At 42.8% G+C, this 24,846-nt stretch overlaps 1 protein-coding gene and 1 pseudogene across 1 annotated transcript; one reads left to right on the top strand and one right to left on the bottom strand.

Moving 5' to 3' along the window:
• Positions 1-866: 866 nt before the first annotated feature.
• Positions 867-6,155, bottom strand: LOC139921815 (thyrotropin receptor-like). Its single transcript, XM_071912172.2, has 10 exons — positions 5,989-6,155; positions 5,814-5,885; positions 5,183-5,257; positions 4,669-4,743; positions 4,429-4,503; positions 4,235-4,312; positions 3,302-3,370; positions 2,695-2,772; positions 2,255-2,443; positions 867-1,974 (listed from the first exon to the last, which is right to left on the bottom strand). Exons 1-10 carry the CDS (start codon positions 6,153-6,155, stop codon positions 867-869), a joined length of 1,986 nt encoding a protein of 661 aa, XP_071768273.2.
• Positions 6,156-23,584: 17,429 nt separating this feature from the next.
• On the top strand, positions 23,585-24,525 carry LOC144539430 (18S ribosomal RNA; annotated as a pseudogene).
• The last annotated feature ends 321 nt before the right edge of the window (positions 24,526-24,846 follow it).

The raw sequence follows: 24,846 nt of genomic DNA, 5'->3' as shown, positions 1-24,846 counted from the left end.
CCCACTCACAAAGCTCTGGCCGCCCTTCAGCGATCTGGCAAAAGAGTCTTGCTGCCTTCAAGTGCTCCTTGTAAGCTCCTACTTCTGAGTGGAAAGTCGTAAATACATCTTGTTGTTATTTTTGGTCAGAAATAACAATAGACCCTGAAACAGAAGTAGCTTTTTTGGTGACTATTTTAGAAACCATGTGGTACAGAGCCACTTTGTGCTACAACGGCAAAATGAAGAGAAGAATGTTTGCATTAGTGCTATAATTGATATTTTAAGTTTATTGGATAAAAGTTACGTGACACCTAACATCATGTAAAATTTGACCTTCTCAGTCATATTTACCACTTTATTGGGTCGTTCAAGCGTGCTCTACCCATAATTACAATATTTCTAACTGCATTTGAAAGCAGCATCTGCTTGCTACTGTTATGTATGTTACTTCTACATACTGCATATTTCATTTCATCACATTTATAAATGAACAGAAAGACAATTATCCCTTTTGACTTTCATGCCCTACTACAGGATGGGAGATCAAAGGGGGGACCTACAGCTTGTTGCCTGGTGTTTCCCATACTGACAAATTTTGAGATTTGAACGCTGGATTGTGAGGAAAGCATATGTGGGGAGTAACACTGACAAGTTGGCTTCGGTAGAGCTGTGCTTGGCGCTGGCATAGCCCCATCCGGCTCAGCAACATCAGGATGTCCCAGTGAAATGCCCTTGTGAGTATAGCATAGAAAAATGGCTGTGCGCAAGAATTGATAGGATAGAAGAGCACCAGCAGCACCTGTGGGGACAAACAGATTAGCCCTTATTTTAGCTATCAGGAAAATACATAATGAAAATGTACTGAATTCAAACTCAAGAGTGAGTCAAACCTTTGAATCTGTGACAGTGATTAGTGGTCGGTGGAGAGTTGCAGACAAGCCATAGAAGGAGATGGGTGCTAGACATAAGAAGTTGATGAAAATAAGAACAGCCATGCGTTTGGCCATGCTGGCATCACATCTGCTCGACTGGTGCTGGGGATTGTGCACCATACAGTATATGTGGAAGTAGCACAAGCATACCACTATGAAAGCCAAGACGTTGAGCATTAGGATAGAGACCACGTAAACTTGACCAGCAGTTGTCTCAGTATCCATAGGTAAGCAGATGCTCACCCTCTGGTAACTGCTCACACCAACCACTGGCAGCAGTGCTAGGATCAGACAAAGCACCCAACCAACAAGCATCAACACAGCCGCATGGCGTAGTCGCAGTTTCCTCTCTGGCCTCATTGCAAAGAAGATGGCATGCCAGCGTTGAAGGGTGATTGCAGTTAATGTGTAAACAGACAACTCGCTGGCAAAGATGGATAACGCCCCTGCTAGATTGCAGCCAGCTCCTGTCTGCCAGGCAATTGCGTGGTGGTAATATTGGGAGCGTGTGTAAAGGTCAACAGATGCAATGAGCAGCAAATACATCCCCATACAGAAGTCTGCAAATGCCAAGTGACAGATGAGGAAACGGGTGACAGACAGCTTGTGGTGGCTGGTCAGCAAGACGAACATTACCAGGAGATTAGCCAGAATGGCTAACAGACTAACTACCCAGACAGACACCCTCAGGAATCCTTGGCTTATCACATCCTCACATGGGTTGAAGGCATCAGGAAGGGGGCTGCAGGGAAGCCCATGATCATCTGTGTTAAGTTCATTACACAGTGCATAGTAAAAATCCTTGTCAGGACGCTCCGTAGCCAACTCCATGTAAAAGCCGTCATTTTGACACTCATCCGGAGGACAAATGTAGCTGTTGTAGTAGTAATGATAGTGATATGGGTTGCCAGTGGTTTGGAGAGCATAGCTGTCTTTCAGATGTGGATGCTGGTAGTAGATTTTGTGTCTCCTATAACTCTGAGAGACAGTTCCAGAAGATTTCTGCAATTGTTGTCCCAAGCCAGCCCTGGTCAGGTTGCAAATAACTGCCTCAGTGTGTCTTGAGCACAGAAGGCAAGGATTATTCATCAGAGAATAACAAGTAATTAACTGCAAATTAATTAAATGCATATGAACTTTGAAGTTTGAAGTAAAATCATTATAAAAATTCAACTAAAATGCATAAAAATGAATACCCCAAACTGACATAACTCTTGTGGAACATACAAACTCAATAGATGGGGGAAATGTTGTACAAAAAAGAAGAAGAACAAATACCAGAGGTAATCAAGTATAGCGTGGGAAACATTTTTTAGAGGACTTTCTATTCTCTTACTCACCCTCTCCATCTTTTCAACTTTTTGAGGCCACAGCAGTGGCTTGGGAAGGTCAATTCAGCACTCTGTAAATGGAGAAAGGCTCTAAGGGGGGGTAGTTTCTTGAGGGTCCAAGTGTTTTTAGCTTGGAGTTTCTCAATGGTCTCCAGTCCTATTGACGGCAAAGAGTTCACTCTGGTCTCTGAAAGGTCTCTAGGAAGACAGAGAGAGCAAAGCTGAATTTATATGGATACAAGGCTAAGGCTGTTCCTGTCTCCTGTTTTGGTTTACAGTCTGAGCTCAGTGTGTTTTGTAGGGGTAGATTTAGGATATTCTCTGATTCAGTAAAATACTAAATTATGAAAAAAATATGTCTAGCTGATTTGGGGTTTCTTCAGAGAGAACAGTAACAGAACAACGGTAATCCCTGTCTAGCAAACACTGTATACTTTTCAATCACTCACAAGAGAGTTGGGCCATGAATCACGCCAGAAAAAGCAAATTCATCTAGTCTTTCCAAATCCACATTCCTGTGAAGATACCTGAGCAAAGGAGAATAGATTAAAGGCAGGGGAAAGTGGCAATATTTTGGAAGTTTTGTAATTGATATCATTCCTTAAAGTAATAATCCACGAAATTTTCATATAAATAAATGTCCGTTTTGCTACTCTCTATCACTGATTGATATAACACAATAGTGATCCAACCCTGTTCATGAAAGCTTTTACATTTGCTGTTTGAAGCCTGGTGTTGGGTCTGGTGCACAGGAAGTGATGCGTTTTATGTTTCCAGTTTATTTGGAATAATCTACATCTACAGAAACTAAAATTTCATCAACAGAAAATACAAGGAAAAATATGTCACAATAATGAGCGCTTAGCACCAATGATGGAGACAAAATTTAAAAAACACCACAGCAATAACCGCTTGGCACCAAAGATGGAGATAAAATGTAAACACCACAGCAATGACTGCATAGCACCAAAGATGGAGACAAAATCAATAAAAGACAATCTCGTGGATTATCACTTTAAACTTTTGTCAACAACACAATACTTAAGAACTGCATACACTTCCTCAAGTCTGCTCCCATTGAAGGCGTAGCGATGGATCTCTTTCAGGCCATTGCTATTCAACATACTACAAAAACACATTGTTATTCAGTTATAAATCTGAAGTACCTCAATCTCCATACAGTACCTATTGGGGCTCAAGTTGTCTGTCAGTGGCAGTAGGTTGTACTTTCCTGTGGCTGTCCCATGTGATGTAACATATTTAATACTTTGATGTGCTCATGTATGTAAGTAATGTCCACCTGGGGTCACTTTGTCCACATTCTTTATCCAGATCAATATGCGAAAGGTTTATTCCTGTTATATGTTCAGATGTTCAGATATGCTTCATCAGACTGCCCTGAGCCTATATGATGATCACAACAATATGGCCAATATCATGAGGAAATAAATTAGGTAATGCAACCTCACTAAACCCATAAGAGATAAAAACTCTATCTTCATTAAACTTCACATAAAGATTCACTATGTAACATTTTCATAATACAAAAAAATGTATTTGAGCTGAACAAAAAATCCACCCAACAGCGATCCATGAGACTTCCTGGTTTTGCCCATATGAGCCCATTTGATCAGGAAGGACCACTGATAGGAAATCTTCTCTGCATACAGGAAGTGACAAATCAAAATGGAAAATGCATGTTTTATCTTTAAAATAAAAACACATGGTATGAATTTATTTCAAAGGAAGACATTTCCAGAAGTGATCACAGATCAGCTGGGGCTGTGTACAGTTTACTGATATCACCTTAGATGATATCTGGATAATGAAGTCCTCAAAATGACCTCAGAGTTACGTCTCGCTGCCATTTGGGGCCCAGCTAGTAGATAATAGTAGCCCAGAGCTGGACAAATGTACTTATTATGGTAATGTCAAAGAAAAGCAACATTTGAGATACAGAGGAAGCAGAACTGTCTAAATCCTACTTACATGGTTAGATCATTTTCAGATATTCCATTGAAAGAATTTGCAGGTATTACTTCTATGAAGATATTATCCACCATCTCCCTGTTGAGATGATATGGACATTAAATATTTCACACCAGACAATAAAGAGTAAAGTTCAGCTACTTTGACTAACAAATGAGATGTGCCATTAGGTACAGTATTCAAATGCTACATACAAGATAAACTCCTCTTGGTTGGATTGAATGTACTGTAGGGCAGGAAAGGAGGTGAGACCTGTGTTGAAAATACCACTGTATCAAAACAAATTTCAGTTAACAATAATGGCACCAAAGAGTTAAATTCTAGATAGGAAACAAAATAGCATCAAGCATATTAGCACCATTTATGTATGGTTTTCCCGTGAAAAACGTGATATACTTATGTAGACTAACGAAAGCAAATGAGATTTCACTTACAGATACTTTAAATTAGGCAGATCCTTAAATGCTTCTGGGTCAATGTGTGCCAGTGTTTTGATACTTCTTACTTCTCTGTTGGACACACACACAGAGACACACACAGACACATACACAAACACACAGACAGACACACACACACACCCAAAGAAAAAAAATCTGTTTCACATGCCAGGTTTCAAGGCATTAGCTTCGAGTAGCTTGGTGACTTGTGAGCTGGCTTGTAGTTTCTGCAGTTATAAATGGCCACCCTAGACCATCACAGAGAGGCTTCCTCATTTTTTCTCAGAAAAAATACTTGTTGTGTATGTATTGAACAGTGCTTGGCGGATAAAGGTGCTTCTGATTTGGATTCTGAACCAAATTGTGGGACAGTGGCCAGTGCAGTACTAATGCAGGATAGATGCAGCATGATGGAGAACTACTCCAAGGGCTACCGCAGTGTTCATGGTGGCGCTGCTGGAGTGGCTTCATTTTAATCACAATCAAGTTGCAATGTTTAAAGGGTACTTACATGTGGGTTGCCCAGGGCAGGTTATGGAAAGAATGCCTCTCCAGAAGTCTTAAAGTCTCATCATCAGAGATGTAGCTGAAAAACAAATCAGAAACCAAAGGCTTCATTCTATATTTGGTTTCACAGACATGGTTTGCACATGGCATACAGTTTTTGTATTTTCAATAGATATTGAATAAAGATACTACTCTTGTACATTTTTGCCCTGCATTATTTTTTAAGTGGTTTGATTATGAGTAATCTTTGAGCAATTAGAAATATAAGCATATTTATATTCAGATATGAGAACCACTGAATAAACTGACAATCGACTTGAAAATAACACGGCTATAGCCAAGACATCTTACTTTTTTTTCTTGATCAATATATTACATTGTTATGTGAATCATATTGACACTATATTCTAAATAATTATAATCCTTGTATTCTTATTTTTTTCTGATTGATGACCATGTTTTTTTATACTGTGCAAACATTGTGCACATACCACACATAAATGTTCAGTTCATTTCAAAAATAAATAAAATGGAGTTATAACATTACAACATAAAGAATAAATATTGTTTATTCTTCTTTGTAAAAGAGTTATGTTATGTATGGCAAATTATGCTATTTTAAAAGAAAATCTTACATGTGGGAAATGTTGACCAAATTGGCAAAGGCATCCTGAGGAATGGAAGAAAGTCTCGTCTCTACCATCCACCTGAAATGGGAATACACATTCTAGTGGGATTGATATTGTTTAGCCATAATAAAATAGTGATCCACAAGCTGAAATCATTGTTGAAAGATTTTTGACAACTTACACCTCCTCTGTGCTGGGATGGAAAACGGGCATGACTTCAACTCCGAAGCATGAAACACTATGAGTGTCCCATTCACATTGGCAGTGAACCGGGCAATATTCCAAATGAAGTGTGGCCTCAACACTTGTGATGAAGATGAAAATCAGGTGATGAAAATCAGGATTCATTGTGACACGCAGTTTGAATGCAGTGGCGAAGACTCCCAGGTTATGCACAGTGAGAAGGGAGGGGAAGGTATTCACTGGGCCGTCCTGGATTTTGGCAACTAGTGTCAAGCAAGCCAGAATAACAAGAAGGACTTCTGGTCACAACTTTCAAAATAAAACCAAAGTACAGAAGAAAAAGTAAAGAATACATTTAAGGAGCAATTTGTAGTAAATGAAAGTACAGATGCTGTTTTTCTGTATTTTTGACAGATGCTATTTTTCTGTTTTTCATATTAATAACCATATTGGTCTCAAAACTTATACCAGACAACTTGCAAGGGTTCTACTATCATCCATTTTAACCCATTTTCAATACAGTTGTACGTAAAGGCTGTCAGGCAGCGGCCTCCTCAAATTTTTTTTTTAGTTCATAGGAGAACCCTTTTTGGCTCTAGGTAGAACTTTTTTGAAGGTTAGACTTAAAACTTTCTCAGATAGATTAATCTAGAACCCTTACCAATTGGTTACATCTGTATCTGTATCTGTATCTGTATCAGTAAGTGGTTACATCTGGAACTGGGGCTGCAACTATGATTATTTTCATAATTTTTTTGATAAACTGTTTAATCATTTAGTCTATAAAATGTCAAAAATAATGACAAATGCTCATCACAAGTTGCCAGAGCCCAAAGTGTCACGATCCAGCCTCAGTGAACTTGTCTGCTGGTTGTGGGTGTGTTTTGGTTTTGTCTGTCTGGCTATTCGTTTCCCTTGCCCGCTCTCTCTCCACACCTGGTCTTCATCCACAAGCACCTGTCCCGGATCAAGCCATCACCACTCCTCTTCACTCCAGTATAAAGATGCTGGAGAGAGAGCCAGTCACTGCCGGATCGTTGTGCCATACATGGTTTGTTGTTGTGCACACTTCCAGCTGTCTAGTTGTCTGTTTGCCTGCTTTGCCTGCTTGTTTGCCAGTCTGCCTGTTGCCAGCAGCTTTACGCCTGTTTTCCCTGTCTCCAGGAACGCCTGTTTGCCTGCCCGCCTCGTCTGCTCGCCAAGCCCCGCCAGCCAGCTCTCATCCTGGGAATCACCTCCACCTGGCTGCCTTCCCCATGGACTTCCCTCCCCAAGAGCCCAGCTCAAACCACCAGTCTTCTTCTCTTCGTCACCGTTAAGCAGAGAATAAAGACTCGTGATTTTGACCTTACCTGTTTGTCCTGGTCTGCATTTGGGTTCAGCCTAGATTCCTGACACAAAGTGATGTCTTAGTCTTACCAGCATGCCAATCCCCCCAACCCCCAAATGTAATCGGTGATGGAGCAGATACAGACTGATGGTAGCGCTCCACTCACACCGGTCTCTCAAACTGCAGCCAAAAACAAAGCTGATGAAAGCCATTTTGTTGTCATAACAACATAGTTGTTGTCGCACTCTGTTGTCATAAGTAGTATTGTCCCGCCTACATCGACCGTCCAATCAGGTATCTGTCGGTAACTGCTGGTGAATAGGCTTGCGTCACGACCCTTATGAATCGCCATGCAAATTCAAGGGGGATGAGGGAGGGGGATGCAGGGGGCTCCCAGATACATATATATATATATATACATATTTTCTCTGGGAAATATCCCCACATCATAGAAAAGGAGAAAATAAATAAATATATATATATATATATATATGTATATTTATTTTCCCCTTTTCTGTGATGTGGGGATATTTCCCAGAGAGACCCCAGTTCCCCTCGTATCACCACACAACACTCACGCTCCGTGTCATAATCCTCTAGGGATTGTCTCCCCAATAATAAAGGGTATGTAGCTGAACTATTTTTTTAACACTCAATAATAAATGTAACTAATTAAATATAGCCGCTAGCAGTGATGGCTGGGATCATGGCAGTACAGCAGCCAGAGCTGAAACATGGAAGTTTGCATTAAGATTACTGTCAGTTTTGTCATATTAGGCTGTTGATCCATCAGGCCGCAAGCTATCAAGTTCTGATACTGAAGAATGCAATAGCAAGTTGAAATGTGTCAATATCCAACTTTGAATTTACTGTGTTTAGCTGTACGCTCAAAATGCTGCTGTTGGGCACAATCTGGTCGGATCTGTATGGAAATTGGTGTGCATGTTCCACATACAGGTTGGAACATGATTACCAAGTTTCATAGCGATTTGTGAAATTCTGTTTGAGTTGTAAGCCAAAATGTAATAGGCCACGCCCACTTTCAGTAATGACAACCAAACTTCAGATTTTGAGTAGAACATGGTCCTAGAGCATGTGTACCGAATTTTCTGGCCTTTGTGGCGCCCCCTATTGGTCAATATTTGAATGGCTTTGCACACATGTTCATTCATAATATGTGAACATGTCCAAGTTTCATGATGATTGGACCATCTATCACAAAGTTATAATAATTTATCTTATAGGGATCACGTGGTGACGCAGAGGAAGATGGCTGCTTAGGAAGTGAGCTCTGGCACCATCGCCACTCATTTTGTTTTTAATCTGATTACTGGTGATAATTGTACTATAATTTTTGAGTCTTCTAATTTGTTATATACCCCTACCATGAGCGGCATGCCGAATTCCAAGAAAACCGATCCTAATTCGACTCAACAACACCCAAGTACTAGGGCCAAGACTAGCCAGGCCACTCAAAATGGCGCCGAGGCTAACGCCATTACAACCTCTGAGGGAGAGCCGACATCTAACATTGCAATCCTTGGGCTTCTTCGACAGCTGTCTGAGGACCAAAAGATGCATTTTACAGACATTCGGAAGGAGCTATAGAAAGCGCGGAGAGGCATTTTTGCTGTCGAGGAGAAGCTAGCGGATGTACTATCCTGAATAACTAGTGCGGAGGCCCGTCTGGATATGCTGGAAGACGCCGAAAAACAATGCCGAGACCATCCTTCGGCGTCTACCTCGGAGGTCGAGAAATTAAATGCCAAACTGACCAAATATGAAGACAGAGATAGACGCGTAAATCTGCGCATTTATGGCTTTCCAGAGCATTGTGAGAATAAAGACGCCATTTCTTTTTTAAAAGAAAAGCTCCCGGAGATCCTTCATCTTGATTTTCCGGAAGGCCTGGACTTGGAGTGTGCACATCAGTTGCTGGCTCCTATTAAGCCCGGGGCGCCGCCGAGGCCATTTGCTGTGCGTTTTTTACGATTCCAGCAAAAAGAACGCTTGAGGAGTGCAGCCAGGGAGATCGGCGATGTACGGTGGCAGGGGAACAAAATTAGCATCTACCAGGATTTCTCAAAGGCTACTCAAGACCGCCGACACTCTTTCCTGGAATGCAAATGGATACTTCACTCAGCTAAGATCCCGTTTGGCATTGGATACCCCGCCGTGCTGTCCTTCACAACGCCCGGGGGTACCAAACATCGATTTGACGACCCGAAGAAGGCTCTGCAATGCATCAAAGCGCTTTGAGTCGAAGCTATCGTATCAGCTACTGGACTGGCCTTAATGCATAGGTATATATCCATGCTCCTGGAGAACATTTGCACTGGTAAAAGGCTCAGTAACATGCTCCACAATGTTATTTTCTTGTTCTATTTTTGGACGTTTTGATCGTCCCCCATTGAGACAGAGATGGTTGACTACGGCGGCAAGGAGGGGTTTGTAATGCGGCTGTTCTGAACAACTATACAATTATAGCGCCCCCATCAGGCTGATGGGGGTCATATTTCTTGTGGGTCTAATTGAAGCCATACTAGACCACGGTGTAAAGTTTCATGGCTCTAGTATTTGCCATCTCACTGGAAATTGAGCCCAAAGAGAAAAACAACAATAATAAAAAAAAGTACTAGTACAAAAATTAACTAGGATGCTGTCGGGGCAGACAGCAAGGGTATATCTCCGAAATTCCCCAATCCTCGAAGGCCCCATTAAGTCAAATGTAATAAAAAGCCATTCAATAATCACACAATAAGACTCCAGGGTTAATCTTCCCAATTATATTGGTTGTATGTCCCAACTATTTTTATTTCGCCAAATAATAAAATGTTTCCATCTGGGCTAATTATTATAATCTGGGTTAATTATATTATTATTACTCCTAAACACTCCAAAATGAATGGATATAATCCTCTAGGGATTGTCTCCCCCAATAATAAAATATACCTTAACTATTTTTTTAACACTCAATAATAAATTTAACTAATTAAATATAGCTGCTAGTGGCGATGGCTGGGTTCATGCCAGTACAGCAGCCAGAGCTGAAATGTGGAAGTTTGCATTAAGATTACTATCAGTTTTGTCATATTAGGCTGTTGAGCCATCAGGCCCAATGCTATTAAGTTCTGATACTGAAGAATGTAATAGCAAGTTAAAAGATGTCAATGGGTTAGGTTTAGGGTTTGGGTTAAGGGTTAGGTTGGTTGTTTGTAGATGTTTATCCAGAGCTCTGACCACAACTGTTTCAGGGTTAGGGTTAGGGGAACCGTTTGGTCATGGTTAAATGAGAAAAGCCTTTGTAAAGAAAAAAAAGAAAATGCTACTGCTATTAAGGTTGAAATGTCCTTCGTAAACGCCGGGAACTTTAGGCAAGTAAAACCACTTTGATTAAGGTTTGCGTTCAGGTTATGCTTAGGCAACTAAAACAAGTTGGTGAAGGTCAGGGGAACGGTTTGGTCCTGGTTAAATGAGAAAAGCCTTTGTAAAAAAAAAAAGAAAATGCTACTGCTGTTATGGTTGAAATGTCCTTGGTAAACGCCGGAAAGTTTAGGCAAATAAAACCACTTTGGTTAAGGTTTGCGTTCAGGTTATGCTTAGGCAACTAAAACAAGTTGGGGCAGGTAAGGGAAGTCGGCAAGTCAGATCCGTAACTTCGGGATATGGATTGGCTCTAAGGGCTGGGTTGGTCGGGCTGCTGTGCGAAGAGGGGCTGGGCTCGAGCCGCGGCTGGGGGAGCAGTTGCCCCGTCGCCCTCCTCTCTCCGCCGCTGGAAGTGTGGCCCGCCTTGCGGGGCTCTCGTCCACGGCGCCTCGTGCGTCGTGTGGCGGGGGTTTTCACGGGGCGGTGTCCGCCGCCGTGTCGGAAGGCGGGCCGGTGGAGGGGATCGGGTACGCCGGTCGGCGGCAGCAACTCTGGACGCACACTGGGCCCTTCTCGCGGATCTCCCCAGCTACGGCGCCCACCGGGCCCCGTTCGCGCGGGGTCCCGGTGGGTCGCCTCGGCTGGCGCCTAGCAGCTGACTTAGAACTGGTGTGGACCAGGGGAATCCGACTGTTTAATTAAAACAAAGCATCGCGAAGGCCCGCGGTGGGTGTTGACGCGATGTGATTTCTGCCCAGTGATCTGAATGTCAAAGTGAAGAAATTCAATGAAGCGTGGGTAAACGGCGGGAGTAACTATGACTCTCTTAAGGCTCTCCCGAGACTAATCTATCAGGCAGACCACTGTGATGTGCCAGCAACAACCTTGGCCACTCTAGATTGGATGGTCTGGAAGGCGGTAAAGACGTGGCTACATCTGGCACCATCAACGTGCAATGGGCTACTCTACTCATGAAACAAAGACGCCGGGTTGGGCATTGTGAGGCTGGAAAGACTTATCCCATCTATTCAAGTGAGACTGATATACAGGCTGTCAAGGTCTCAGGACCTTTGGACAAAAGCGATCACGGGCAGGACAATGGCGCGATCTGAATGGCAATGAAAGTGGGAACTGGTAGGCGGGGACCCTGATGAAGTACCACAACTGGCTACCGAGGATGGTCTCAACACCCGCGAGAGCTCTCTGGTCCTGAAGGACTGGAGACAGGAAGAGAACAGGGCTTGGATGGCCCTGCAGGTTCAGGGTGTGGGCGTGTGCCAGTTTCAAGGCGACAAGATCAGCAATTTGTGCCTGTCTGAACCTACCAAGGTAGGCTTCAGGCAGAGGCATTACATTGCGGGTCTGGCGATGAGGGCGGGCACATACCCCACCAGGGAGTTCCTCTTCCGAGGTCGGAATAAGGATGGGGCAGCCTGCAGGCGTTGTCAGGCCAGGTTGGAATCCTGCTCGCATATCTTGGAGCAGTGTCCCTTTGTGAAGGGAAGCCGGGTACGCCGGCACCACAAGATATGTGACCTCTTGGCCATCGAGGCAGAACGTGCTGGCTGGAAGGCAACTAGGGAGTTCTGTGTGGAAATGCCTGAGGGAGGCCTCAGGATACCCGACCTGGTGTGCACGAAGGGGGGCACGGCTCTGATCCTTGATGTCACCATAAGGTTCGAGATGGAATCGGACACTCTACAGAGAGCAGCGGTAGAGAAAGTGGAACACTACCAACCCGTTGCGTCTCAGATCGCAGCTATGGTGGGCACAGAAAGGGCGAGGGTCATGGAATTCCCGGTAGGAGCCCGGGGAAAGTGGCCCACATGCAACAACAAAGTCCTGACCAACCTGGGAATGACAGTAGGCCAAAGGGAGACGTTTGCAAGGCTGGTGAGCTGGAGGGCCCTTCTATACTCTCTGGATGTACTGAGGGACTTTCTGTGCGAGCCGGTCATGTAGGGTTCCTCCACCCTCTGGCTGGCGGTCAGCTGGTAAACGGGGGGATAGTGGGAGTTGCGTGATGATTACTGGACGGTGGGCAGACTGCTAATGCAGAGGCGCAAGCTAAGCCCGTGCGGTCCGATTCATGTCGCAGCACCACGATGGCGGCTGATGGGCAGCTAAACCCAGAAACGCGTAAGCGCCAAAATAGCCAAATGCCTCGTCATCTAATTAGTGACGTGCATGAATGGATGAGATTCCCACTGTCCCTACCTACTATCTAGCGAAACCACAGCCAAGGGAACGGGCTTGGCAGAATCAACGGGGAAAGAAGACCCTATTGAGGTCGTTGGATCAGCAAATAGGCTGCATGCCTGCAGCCCCAGTACAGCAGGCCTGCGACACAGGGGGCCAGAAGGGACAGGAATGCCTTGTTTCCTTGCTTTCCTTTGCACTGATGTCTGTCCATCAACCATTTAGGCACACATTCCATGTGCATTTTTGACATTTTTTGCATTCTTATACTTTTTGGTCAAAAACGCTGCACATGTGCTGATGGTGTCCTGCCCATAGATTGCACTTCTTATTCTGGTTATTTCACAGAGGACTAAGAGTTGAGCCTTATTGCACATTGCATGATTTCCTTTTAGTCTCTCATAAATTGCAGATTGAGGAAATATGATTCATATTTTCACATTTTGCTCAACGCTGTGCTGCACCTGTGTTGCACGGGCCTTTTCATGCACGGGTCGCCTGGAGTAAAGAGTGAGTAAGCTGTCATGTCGCTTCTCACCCTTTTAGGCTTGGGAATTCATAAAAGTTTTATGAAAATAACTGCATGCAAATTTTGACCCTGACTATGCAGCCCATGGGCTGCAGAAACTCGGCTTCTCAATGAGCAAGGGCCCCCTTTCCAAGTACCATCCAAATGAGAGGAGCCATTAACGGAGTGAGGTTGTGGAATTCATAACTGAGCCTTTTATTCATCTGTTTACTACAAAGCTTATGTCCAGCAGTTGCCTATAGAGACACTGCGGAGCGCGTCATACTTCGAAAGCCACGCCCACCGTGGGGGAAAACAATATCGCTAACAAACCGGCAAAATCGGCGATCAGGAGGAAATCTTTTCAGATATGGACAACCTGACAAGGTTTTTCCTGTTTTCGAGTAGACAAGTATGTCAAAGAATTATTTCAGCACACTGGATAAATTATCCCACACAGTGACCTGAAGTGAAATACTTCGAGATTTACCACTACTTAATTTAATCACCAGGTAAAATAATAAATTGACCTTGAATAATTTCACTTAATATTTAAAAATCTGAAATACAGCTATGCTTTTCAGACTATAACGTTAAGTTTGAGCGACGCTGACGTGACATTGGTTGTTAAAGTGGATTGTTGCTAAGTTAACTATCTTACGTTAGCTAACAAGTCAGTGAGATTTCTCATTACTTTTGCACCCTGGACTGGCAGTCAATACAGAGCAAAATATCCTGAGACCCACACATGAACACAACTCATCTGTTGTATAGAGAGGAATTGGCTCAGTAATGTTAGCTTAGTAGCAACCTAATGTTAGGACAGCATGGTATCTTTTAAACACATTTAACATACAGGTTATCTTACAAGAATATAACTAGATAATTACTGGTAACTTACTTACCAGTGACAAAATACTGGCCACATTATAAGTGTATTTACTCTCGGGGTCCCAAAGTTTCCCCCTCTTCTACCATGAGCCACTGTCAGCGCCTCTCTCCTTACAGCCTGGATCCCCATTTTTCTTCTTAACGGCTCCTTGTTTTGCTCGGGAGCACAAAAAACTGTAATTCATGGTTTTTAGGTTTGTTGGCTGTGAAGCCCACCACACAACAGCTTTTAGGCATGTTTAATTTGGGCAATAATGACAATGATGTGCATTCAGTCACACAAAGTGAATGGAGAGCGGTGCAGTGATTTCCCCCACGATTTCCCCCACTATTTTATGCACTGTCTCTATGGTAGTAATATTTTTGATTTTCATGATTGCTTATACACTTCAAATGACATGCACCAGTATCAATATCAGTACTGGAGTGCTTATTGCTCTGTTGTCACACTCAGTGACCATTAGGTGGTGCTGGACAGTTAGGAAGCTCCCCAGCTACCCAGCTCCTACAGCAGCCCTGTCTACACGCTGACCTCTGACCCTTTTAAGATGTTTTTGTTTATTTCAAACAAATCCTTGCAGATATTCAACCCAAAACACATGCAATGAGAAGAGGAGGCCATACTGAGTGTTTTGAGCTGTATTTTGTCTGTTTTTAGCAGAATTGGCAGCATGCTGGAACCAGTTCAGGATTCAAGAGGAGCCTCTATTATGGCTTCTATTACAGCTGACTTTTAATATGAGTATTGTTGAGATTTGGGTAAATACACCACCTGACCCTTTTAACCCTTTTTCTTTATAAATGCTTTCCTGTATGCCATCTAGACAGTGACCATTAGGTGTGCTGGACACTTAGGAAGCTCCCCTGCTGCCCAGCTCCTACAGCAGCCCATGGGGGATGGGGGGAAATTTGCATGTATATGAGAGACACACAAAGAGCTGTGCCAAGAGAGACACACACCACTGAGAAGAGTACTGTACAGAGATGTTGTTTTTACAGTAAGTGTGAGGGTTATCAGATAATTCACAAATATTTACACAATGTAAGTCATACAACTGCATACTGCATACTATATAATTGTGACGTGCCCCTGGTACTCCACACTGCTACCATGCTGATTACAAATATTCCTTTAACATACAATATTCTAACTTCTTTCCTTTACATTCAGTTTAGTTTAGTACACCACCTTTTCTTTTATTGTAGTAATGTTGAGAGTAAAAACACCAAATAAACACCACCAGTGATATCTACAACTTTCCTTCATGGGTTATAATATAGATCAAAATAACTGTTAAGGCCACAACAAAGAAAACATTTGGCTCAACCTTGTGACCAGCAACATATAAAGAGGACACCATACCCGAGGATTAGTTTTAAAGCAAGATGATTTTATTTACAAAAAAGTATTTTTGTTCTGGGTGGAGATAAAGTTAGCCCAAAATGCTGGTTGGTTAGGGTTAGGGGGTTAGTGTTAGGGTTAGGGGGTTAGGGTTAAGGTTAGTTTGTAAAGCCCACTCATCCACCTATGAGTAGCCTACTCATCGTGTTTTTTTGAATATCTGCAAGGATTTGTTTAAAATAAACAAAAACATCTTAAAAGGGTCAGAGGTCAGCGTGTAGACATGCAGAAAAAGGCTACAATTATCAGGCCTGTCCTGATGGCAGCCAGTCCAGGTCCAGGCCCTCTCCTCGGAAATCAAATAACATTACTCAATAAATGACTAAGTGAAATTACAAATATGCAAAAAATAAAATAAATTTACAAAATAAAGGAGAGGGGTTTTCCCCGATCCGTTTCCCGGGACTGGGACACAGTCAAGGTCAAAAGTCTTTGTCTTGGCCAAGAAAGGAGAGGGGTTTTCCCTGATCCGTTTCCCGGGACTGGGACACAGTCAAGGCTAAATGTCTCAAGGCCAATGCAGGGCAGGCTGCTGGTGGCAGAAGGTCTAGAGCCAATTGAGTTCTAAGCCCTCTCCTCTAAAAGACCTCCTCTGCACTTCATAATCAAACTACAGTTTTTCGTTGACTAAAGTCCCAAAAGGGATTTCTATCCTATTTTTTTCAGCTTCATCAGAATTCTTCATCAAAAGCGCTGCCACTGTCCTCTTCTGTGCTGAGTTCATTCTGCATCCTGGAGACACTGTCCACCTGTGATGAAAGGTAAAGAGAAGTAGTATGAATTTATTGATGCAGTGAAAGAAAAGGAGAGGCCTGCAGGGCCCCTCACTGGCAATTCTGGCACACACACACACACACACACACACACACACACACACACACACACAAGTGTCTCTTAACAGGCCTGCATTCAAACTTTACCTGCTGCTATGTTGGTCAGTCATCCAGCCACTCGAGTTCCAGCCCTTCTCCTCGGAAAGACTTCCTGTTCACTCTGTAGTTGAACCGGACCTCTTCGCTGATGGAAATGTCTTTGGAGGCCTGGAACAGGATGACATCCCTCACTCCTTCCGGGAAGTTCATCTTGCAGTAGCGTGGCGTCACATTGCTGTTCTTCCGCAAATGGTTGATAATTCTGCCAAGGGTTTCTTCAGATGGCTGACACTTGCAAGGGAACGTCTGGGCGTCGATGCAGAGGTCGCGACCATCATGAGTCTTGAAAAAGGTAGCCTTTCACATCCTGCATGGACTCGATCATCCTCCTGCCCTCTGCTCCTGCGATTACCTTGCCATGATAATCACAAATGATGGAGCCCTTGGCAAAGGCTTTGGTGGCAACAACTCCTGTGGTCAAAAGAAGGTGACATTAGTGTGTGAATATGTGAATTTACAGAGAAAACAGGAGAGCAAAGGAAAACAAGTGAACAATTCATGTATTAACATAATATACAAGTATGCTGGAAATGGCAAGAATAAATTTGTAAAACCTAATAGCTTACTTGTTTGGTGGCTTTTTAGCTGGATTGAAAAAAGGCAAGCAATTTTAGAGAACGGATTGGCGTTATTAAATGCTGGCTGTTTCTACGGAAAGCTTATTAGGGATATTGGAGAAAAAAGGTGGCAAAAATGCAATTAAACAAACAGCACAAAAGCAAACACGAGCTTCTTTAAGCGGAAATGTTACAGCAATGTGTGCCAAACAGTGTGCTTAGGGATTAAATGTGCTCGTCCATTATAGGATTATAATTATCTCAGTGTTTGACTGCTGGATTAATGCTCTCCTGCTCACAAGACATTTTTACATACCTTTCCCTTTGTCGCCACCGAAATAGCCTTGATGGCCAGGCCTGTCCACCTCTGCCTTGTGACCCTCCTAATGATGTGTGGATCACTCTCAACCTGCACCCTCTTGGCTGGTTTCCACTTTGCAACAATGTCCTCAGGACGGGGATGGTTGGCAGTCCACCCCTCATCCCCGATGACCTTTGCGACCTTCTAGACAGTTGGGGGGTGTTAGTCCGCACTTGTGAATTCTACATTACTTTTGTTTATAGAAATGTTGTTAATCATTTAATGTAATCATTGCATAATAAAGTATTTACACTTACACAAGAGGTATTCCTCCCGCTTTCCATACTGCACAGCCCTCCACCTGTCATAAAAGACTCTGTCAGGCGGAAACCCAGCATCGGTCCGTTGCTTCTTAGTGGGCGGCTGGCCAGTCGCTGTCACCAGGAAGTGCTGGAGAAACGCTGCAAAGTCCCTGCCGTCCTGTTCAGCGGTGTCTCTGCCTCTCTTTTGTCCCGACCACTCCTCTCATCCCCTGACTCATCAGTAGAAGAGCTGCAAGATGGAGAAGATTTCATGGTTAAACACTGACAACAGCTGGACTAACCTTGGAAGCAGCTGTGAGAGAGAGAATAGTTGAAGGTTGTGTGTTTTGGATAATGACACATACCGTTCCAAACTGTTGAACAGGTTGGCGGTGGCCACGATCCCCTCCAGGGTCCTCATCCTGTAGTGGGTGTTGGCCACCGCTGTAGGGTGGGCCATGTAGTGTGCTGCTGCAGTTTTCTGCTCGCGGAGGACTCTCTGGCAGTCATGGAGAGTCAGCTGGCCATTAATGACGTGGTTGTACCTAGAATGATAAGATAAAACGAAACACCAATGAGGAGGAGAGTTAGAGATTTTTCTGTATCACATAATCCTGGCAGCCTTCCAAGTACTATCCACATGAGAGAAGTCATGAAAGGAAAGGTAGAGTAGGGAGATTAACAACTCACCTTTTTTGGCATGTGGCTTTGCTGAGGGCCTTTGCCACTGACTTCCTCAAGGTGTTGAGCAGCTTAATGTACGCCTGACACTTCCTGTGGAAGTCCGGATCCGCTGCAGCCAAATTCAGGTGTGTCTTGAGATACTGGACAAACCATGTTTGTGGTCTCATGTTCTTTACGTGGTTTATGATGGTGGATGGACCCATCTGCACTCCCTTCAGCGTGTTAAGGAAGTCTTGGGTTTCTGTGCTCTTCAGGAGAAAGTCCATGCTCACCTTATTCCCGCTCGGCTGGATGTACCTCAGCATCCTGGAGACATTGTCTACCTGTGATGAAAGAGGAAGAGAAGAAGTGTGAATTGATGATGCAGAGGCCCACAGGGCTAAATCAGTTATGAACCACAATAATCAGGTAAAAAGACACAGAGCTGCAGTCCGTGTGTGTATGGGTGTGTGTGCGTGTGTCAATGAGCCTGTTGTCACACTATAGAGATGCTAATAAGTCTACAGGCTGCAAAGAGCAACACAGAGAGCAGAATACACTCTGCCCCACTATAGTGTAAGATGTAAATAAGAATTTGTTCTTAATGACTTGCCTGGTTAAATAAAGGTTAAATAAATAAAATGTGGTTAGATCTTACCTCCTGTTGGCAGTTTGGGACTTGCAGAGAGGTAGTCAGGTACTGCTTGAAACCCGTCAAAATTGCAGCTTCACGTGGGAACTTTTCATAAAGTCCCATCTGCTGCATTTTGACCCTCACTGATGTCTGGTACTGGGCCGTGTCCCTGAGAAAATACAGAGAAAATTAGCTCAAAGGAACTTACAGATGTTCACAGCCAAAGATCATTGATTGAACTTGTGTGTGTTGAGTGAGGTGATGAACTTACTTTTGCCATGTTGGGTCACTTGGACCAGCATCATCACTGGAACCAGAACTGGGGGTCTCTTCAGCGCCACTACTGTTCTCTTCTGTGCTGCCACTGACCGGGATGGGGGCTTGCTCGGCGGCAGCTGAAATGGTTGGTTGCTCATCGCTGGGTTCAATGTCTGCATCCATGGGGGCATTGACGATGAAAAAGTTTCTTCTACGAAGATCTTCCAGAAGAGCCAGTCTGGAAGGCTTGTGGGGGTACCAGCTGCACATCTCGGCGTAGTCCCAGGTTCTGCCTTGGTGGGTCCAAGCCTTCAACGACTCCTTGGCCCTCTGTATCTCTGCCTGCCTCTCCACAGCTGTGTTGCTCTTCATGCAGACCCTGGCCAGGTGGGTAGACAGCATGTCCCGGGGTTTCTCGCACAGCAGGCAGTGGATGATGCGTCGATCCTTCTCGCTGTGAGAGAGAAAGAGAGAAAGTAGACAGTGTTTATATATATACCATATTTCCTCTAATAGTGGCCGGTAATCAATTAAAAGCCGGGTCTCCAAAAATGGCCGGGGCCGTGGTCGACACGAACAAATAAAGGCCGGCCCCAAATACAGGCCAGGGAAAAAAACAAAGGAAACAAGACTAGGTCAAAACTGGCCGGAACCGTGCCCCTGGGAAACTCGAAGTGTCGGCAGTAAGCCCTCGGTGCACCGAAACCTCCATGCCACTGACAGAACAGAGGGCTGTCAGGTGGACTGAGCTCGCGCATCGAAATAAACGGCGATATGATATAATTGTATAGATTCTACTTTAGCTTCAGTTAGCTTCAGCTTACATGCAAACAACGGTGGATACCGGTAAACTCCTGGTGCCTGTTATACATGTAACTGTAGTTTGTAGTAACATACAAGTGCCACAAGATGGCAGTATGCCACAAGATGGCTCGGCTGGTGGAAGTCTCTGGAGCATGCCGTCGTAGATTACCGTAATTATCGTAATGCATTGCAGCAACAAAAAAACGGCTACCTAACGTACCCCAACAGAAGCAGATCAGAAAACAAGGAGGCTTCGTACTAAAATATGAGCAAAGATACTTATCAAACAGAGGGAATTAGAAATAAAGGCCTGTCTCTAATATAAGCCTGCTTCCAATAAAGGCCTGGTACCCTCTGCAGTTGAGGTAAATAAAGGCCTGGGCCAATATTAGAGGAAATACAGTATATATATACACACAGGTATATATATATATATATGTATATATATATACATATATATATATATAAGTAAGTAATAAGAGTAATAATAACAGTGAAAATGAAGACTGTTTTTCCTTAATGTGTGGCTGGATTGTCCATTAGACACGTGAGAATCACCTTCTGTACAGTGAAACCAGCAAGAATAAACATAGTTCTATATACAGTGTGTTTGTGGAGTTTGTCTCTCTGACAGAGGAAATGCATTTCAGCAAATTTCTACTTTCACATGCAATAGAATAGAAACATCAAGAACTTTTTTCCCCAAAACTTTAGATTTTGAAGGACAAAAACAACTTCAGAATCTTCTCCAGAAGAAAGTTTCCTCCCGCAGAAGAAAAGTCTTCAGTTGTTTGATTAAAATCCTTTCAGAAAGGAAAATAATCCTTTTCAAGTTTAAAACTTGTAAAGTCAGTGAAACCACCCCTGACTTATTTTAAGAAATCTTATCAAGTGAATATCACTTACTGCACTGGCAGCCACATTTGCCTGTTTCAAGCAAAATACAATTCAACTAGTGAAAACAAATTGGTACTTACTTTGCAGCCTGTCCTGCCATTGTCCTCAGGAAAATCTTCTTCACAAAAAGAAGAAAAAAAAACCCAAAGCTCTTGGCAAAGATAAATTCCTTTTTTGTCATTATTACTTTTAAATCTATGTTACCATGTTGCAGTGGGTATGCTGTTAGCATGCTAGCGTATAACCACAAGGCCCAATGTTATGCTAAGTGCATGAAACCTCATATGGTGTGACACTACATCATATTGTGTGACAGGTTTTGCTTGTCACTTCATATGATCCATTTGTCACACCATATGATATGAACTGTATTTTCCTACACTCAGAATAATTATTAATTTGAGCTAACAATTTATTGTTGTATTTTATAACTAATAGCTAAGTTTAATGTATGTTTTGTCCTTTTTAACACTTTTTTTCTGTCTATCATCACATGAAAAAAAATGTATACCTACTCCACTCAGGGGAATCCATACTTACCTACTTCAGCTTACAAACTTCAGCTGACATGGCAAGAAAGATATCATTAACTTGTGATATTCAGTTGTTGTTTAACTCATTTACTAGAATGAACTTATGCCCTGTTTTAAATTAATGTTTTAAATTAATGTATTAAAGGTAACATTTCCGCATTAAAATATCTAAAAACGACTAGACCTATGTTATATATATTTTTTAAAATGTGTACTTACATTATCCCAAATGTTTCTAACAATGTTCAAACCCAGAGAAATAAGTAATTCAATGTCAATGGCGTCATATCCCCTTTACCCCCTAACTTCCGGGGAAACACAGGAAACACCAGATGATACGTCAGAGAGTGAGGAAGGAAGTCGGCCAACTAGCTAGCTAGTCACTTTAGCCACTCTGTTGTTTTTTTCATTCTATTGTTTTTATTGCTCACTCGTGATGGATCACGATTATTCATTCCCGTTTGCTGTGCGTTCTGTCGCCGAAGCTGTCCCCGTAAAAAAACTCCCATGATCCCACGCTACTTCACAACGTCATCAAACTACGTCTTTTGTTATTGTTTTTATTGAGAGACCGCTAGCGGCAGAAATTACATACTGTGCGTTTAAATTAATGTATTATATTAAGGTTTTAAAGAGTAACTAAACCCCACAGATTTAGGTGGGGTTTAGTTACTCTTTAAATGAATGTTTATGAAAGCAGAAATAACCTCACTGTTCAGCAACCTTGTTGATATGACTGATTTACTTACCAGTAGTTATGAGTAATCAATACTTACCTGACATATGAGTGATCAGTACTTACCAGTAGTTAATATTCAGCAGACTTAACTGTAAACAATACTTACCAGACAAGTGATACTATTCTTTATTAGTGTGTTCTTCACTAGAAATATGGTTCTTCTCTAGTCCTGTGTCCGATACCCAAGTGCTATACAATGTTTAGTGGCACAATGTTCCACACTTTTGTGTGATTTTTCTTAAACTGTTTTTATTTGAATGTTAAATGCATATAATACACGTTTTTGCATTGACAAATTGTGGTGTGGTGTCATTCATCCTATGGTGTGACACTATATCATTTGGTGTGACATTCAGAATTGTGACAATAAAAAGGCTTTGTTAGTAATAAATCATAAAAATCTCAGTGGAACACATGGAAAATAGTATCAGCAAGAGTCACAAGTATTTTGTTAGATTTATAACAGGGTTTGTCAGAATTAATCTAAAATATATTGAAAGATTGAGGACAGATGTCTTACTTTGCGCGATGATTAAGAAAAATAATACAAAATGTAATGAATTTGCACAAGGAAATGCTGGATCTCAAGATAGTAATGATAAAGAATTATTATTATAAAATGAGTTACTTAAGAAAAGTATACCCCATTTTCATTTTATATACAATAACTTTCATGTCACACCATATGACAATTTTAGGCACTAATACAACAAATTGGTGAATAAATTCAGATTCCAATCCAAAATCTAAAAGACCACATATATTTTTGGAAATCTAAGAGTCAGTACAACACAACTTAATAATTTTCATGCCTAATATTTGAAGTTTAAAAAAAAAACTTTTTTTCAGGCTTATATGTCAACCACCCGACTTCATCTGATTTCATTTAACATGCTTTTCATGACTCAGGTAATTTTGAAATTCTCTTGTCTGTGAAGCAGACACATTCATCTGCTCACATCGTTGAGACTGGGAAAACATCCTCTTGGGCTGCATTTTACGGGGCCTCAACATATTCATTCATTCATTTAAAGTAAAACATAATTGGTTTATTTTTAGTAAGGTTTTCTCTAAAAATGAATTGAATCCCATTTAAACATTTTAAATTGGAAACTTTTTCAAATGGAGGGGGTGTGACATCTGGTGATCTAAAAATAATGCATGGTGAAGTGTGAATGGGCATTCCTCTGCAATATTGCCAACCTGTGAATGAGTGCTAATGAATCTATTCAGGGGTTAATCACTCTGGCACACTACAGGTCTCTGTTTTAAGAATGCTGACAAACTGCTTCTGGTTGAATTTTGCACTGGGGAGGCTGACTGAGTGACACTGTGGGATTATGGTATATGATATAAAGCAATGAATAAAAAACAATGAACACCTGGAATGGTAGATTTAATACATACAAAAATCTAAAGCTGTTCAGCATGCTTTAGAAAAATGGTTGGCAAAAAGCATTCATGATTCATTCCCATGACCCGCCGGGCAGCATCCGGGAAACCAAAGTCTTTGGGTTCCGGGGGAGTATGGTTGCAAAGCTGAAACTTAAAGGAATTGACGGAAGGGCACCACCAGGAGTGGAGCCTGCGGCTTAATTTGACTCAACACGGGAAACCTCACCCGGCCCGGACACGGAAAGGATTGACAGATTGATAGCTCTTTCTCGATTCTGTGGGTGGTGTTGCATGGCCGTTCTTAGTTGGTGGAGCGATTTGTCTGGTTAATTCCGATAACGAACAAGACTCCAGCATGCTAACTAGTTACGCGGCCCCGTGCGGTCGGCGTCCAACTTCTTAGAGGGACAAGTAGCGTTCAGCCACACGAGATTGAGCAATAACAGGTCTGTGATGCCCTTAGATGTCCGGGGCTGCACGCGCGCCACACTGAGTGGATCAGCGTGTGTCTACTCTTCGCCGAGAGGCGTGGGTAACCCGCTGAACCCCACTTGTGATAGGGATTGGGGATTGCAATTATTTCCCATGAACGAGGAATTCCCAGTAAGCGCGGGTCATAAGCTCGCGTTGATTAAGTCCCTGCCCTTTGTACACACCGCCCGTCGCTACTACCGATTGGATGGTTTAGTGAGGTCCTCGGATCGGCCCCGCTGGGGTCGGTCATGGCCCTAGCGGAGCGCCGCGAAGACGATCAAACTTGACTATCTAGAGGGAGTAAAAGTCGTAACAAGGTTTCCGTAGGTGAACCTGCGGAAGGATCATTACTGGGTTATCGCCTCATCGGCCATGCGACGCGAGCCGTCAGCGGGGGTGACAGCGGCAAAAAAAAAACCCTCTCTGCTGAGGGCCTTGCCTTGGGGTTGCCCGTTGCCAATGTCAAAATATAAGGGCTATTTTGACATTTGGCATACTTTTGAATGGGTGATCGGGGTTCCCAAGTGTCAACCCAAATGTCAAAAATGTTCCCATTTGTCAACCCAAATGTCAAAAATGTTCCCGTTTGTCAACCCAAATGTCAAAAATGTTCCCGTTTGTCAACCCAAATGGCAAAAATGTTCCCGTTTGTCACTGTGACATTTGGGAAC

Source organism: Centroberyx gerrardi, chromosome 6 (genome assembly GCF_048128805.1).
Source record: "Centroberyx gerrardi isolate f3 chromosome 6, fCenGer3.hap1.cur.20231027, whole genome shotgun sequence".
Lineage (NCBI taxonomy): Eukaryota > Metazoa > Chordata > Actinopteri > Beryciformes > Berycidae > Centroberyx > Centroberyx gerrardi.
Note: the sequence above shows the minus strand (reverse complement) of the source record. Positions and strands in the feature narration are given on the sequence as shown.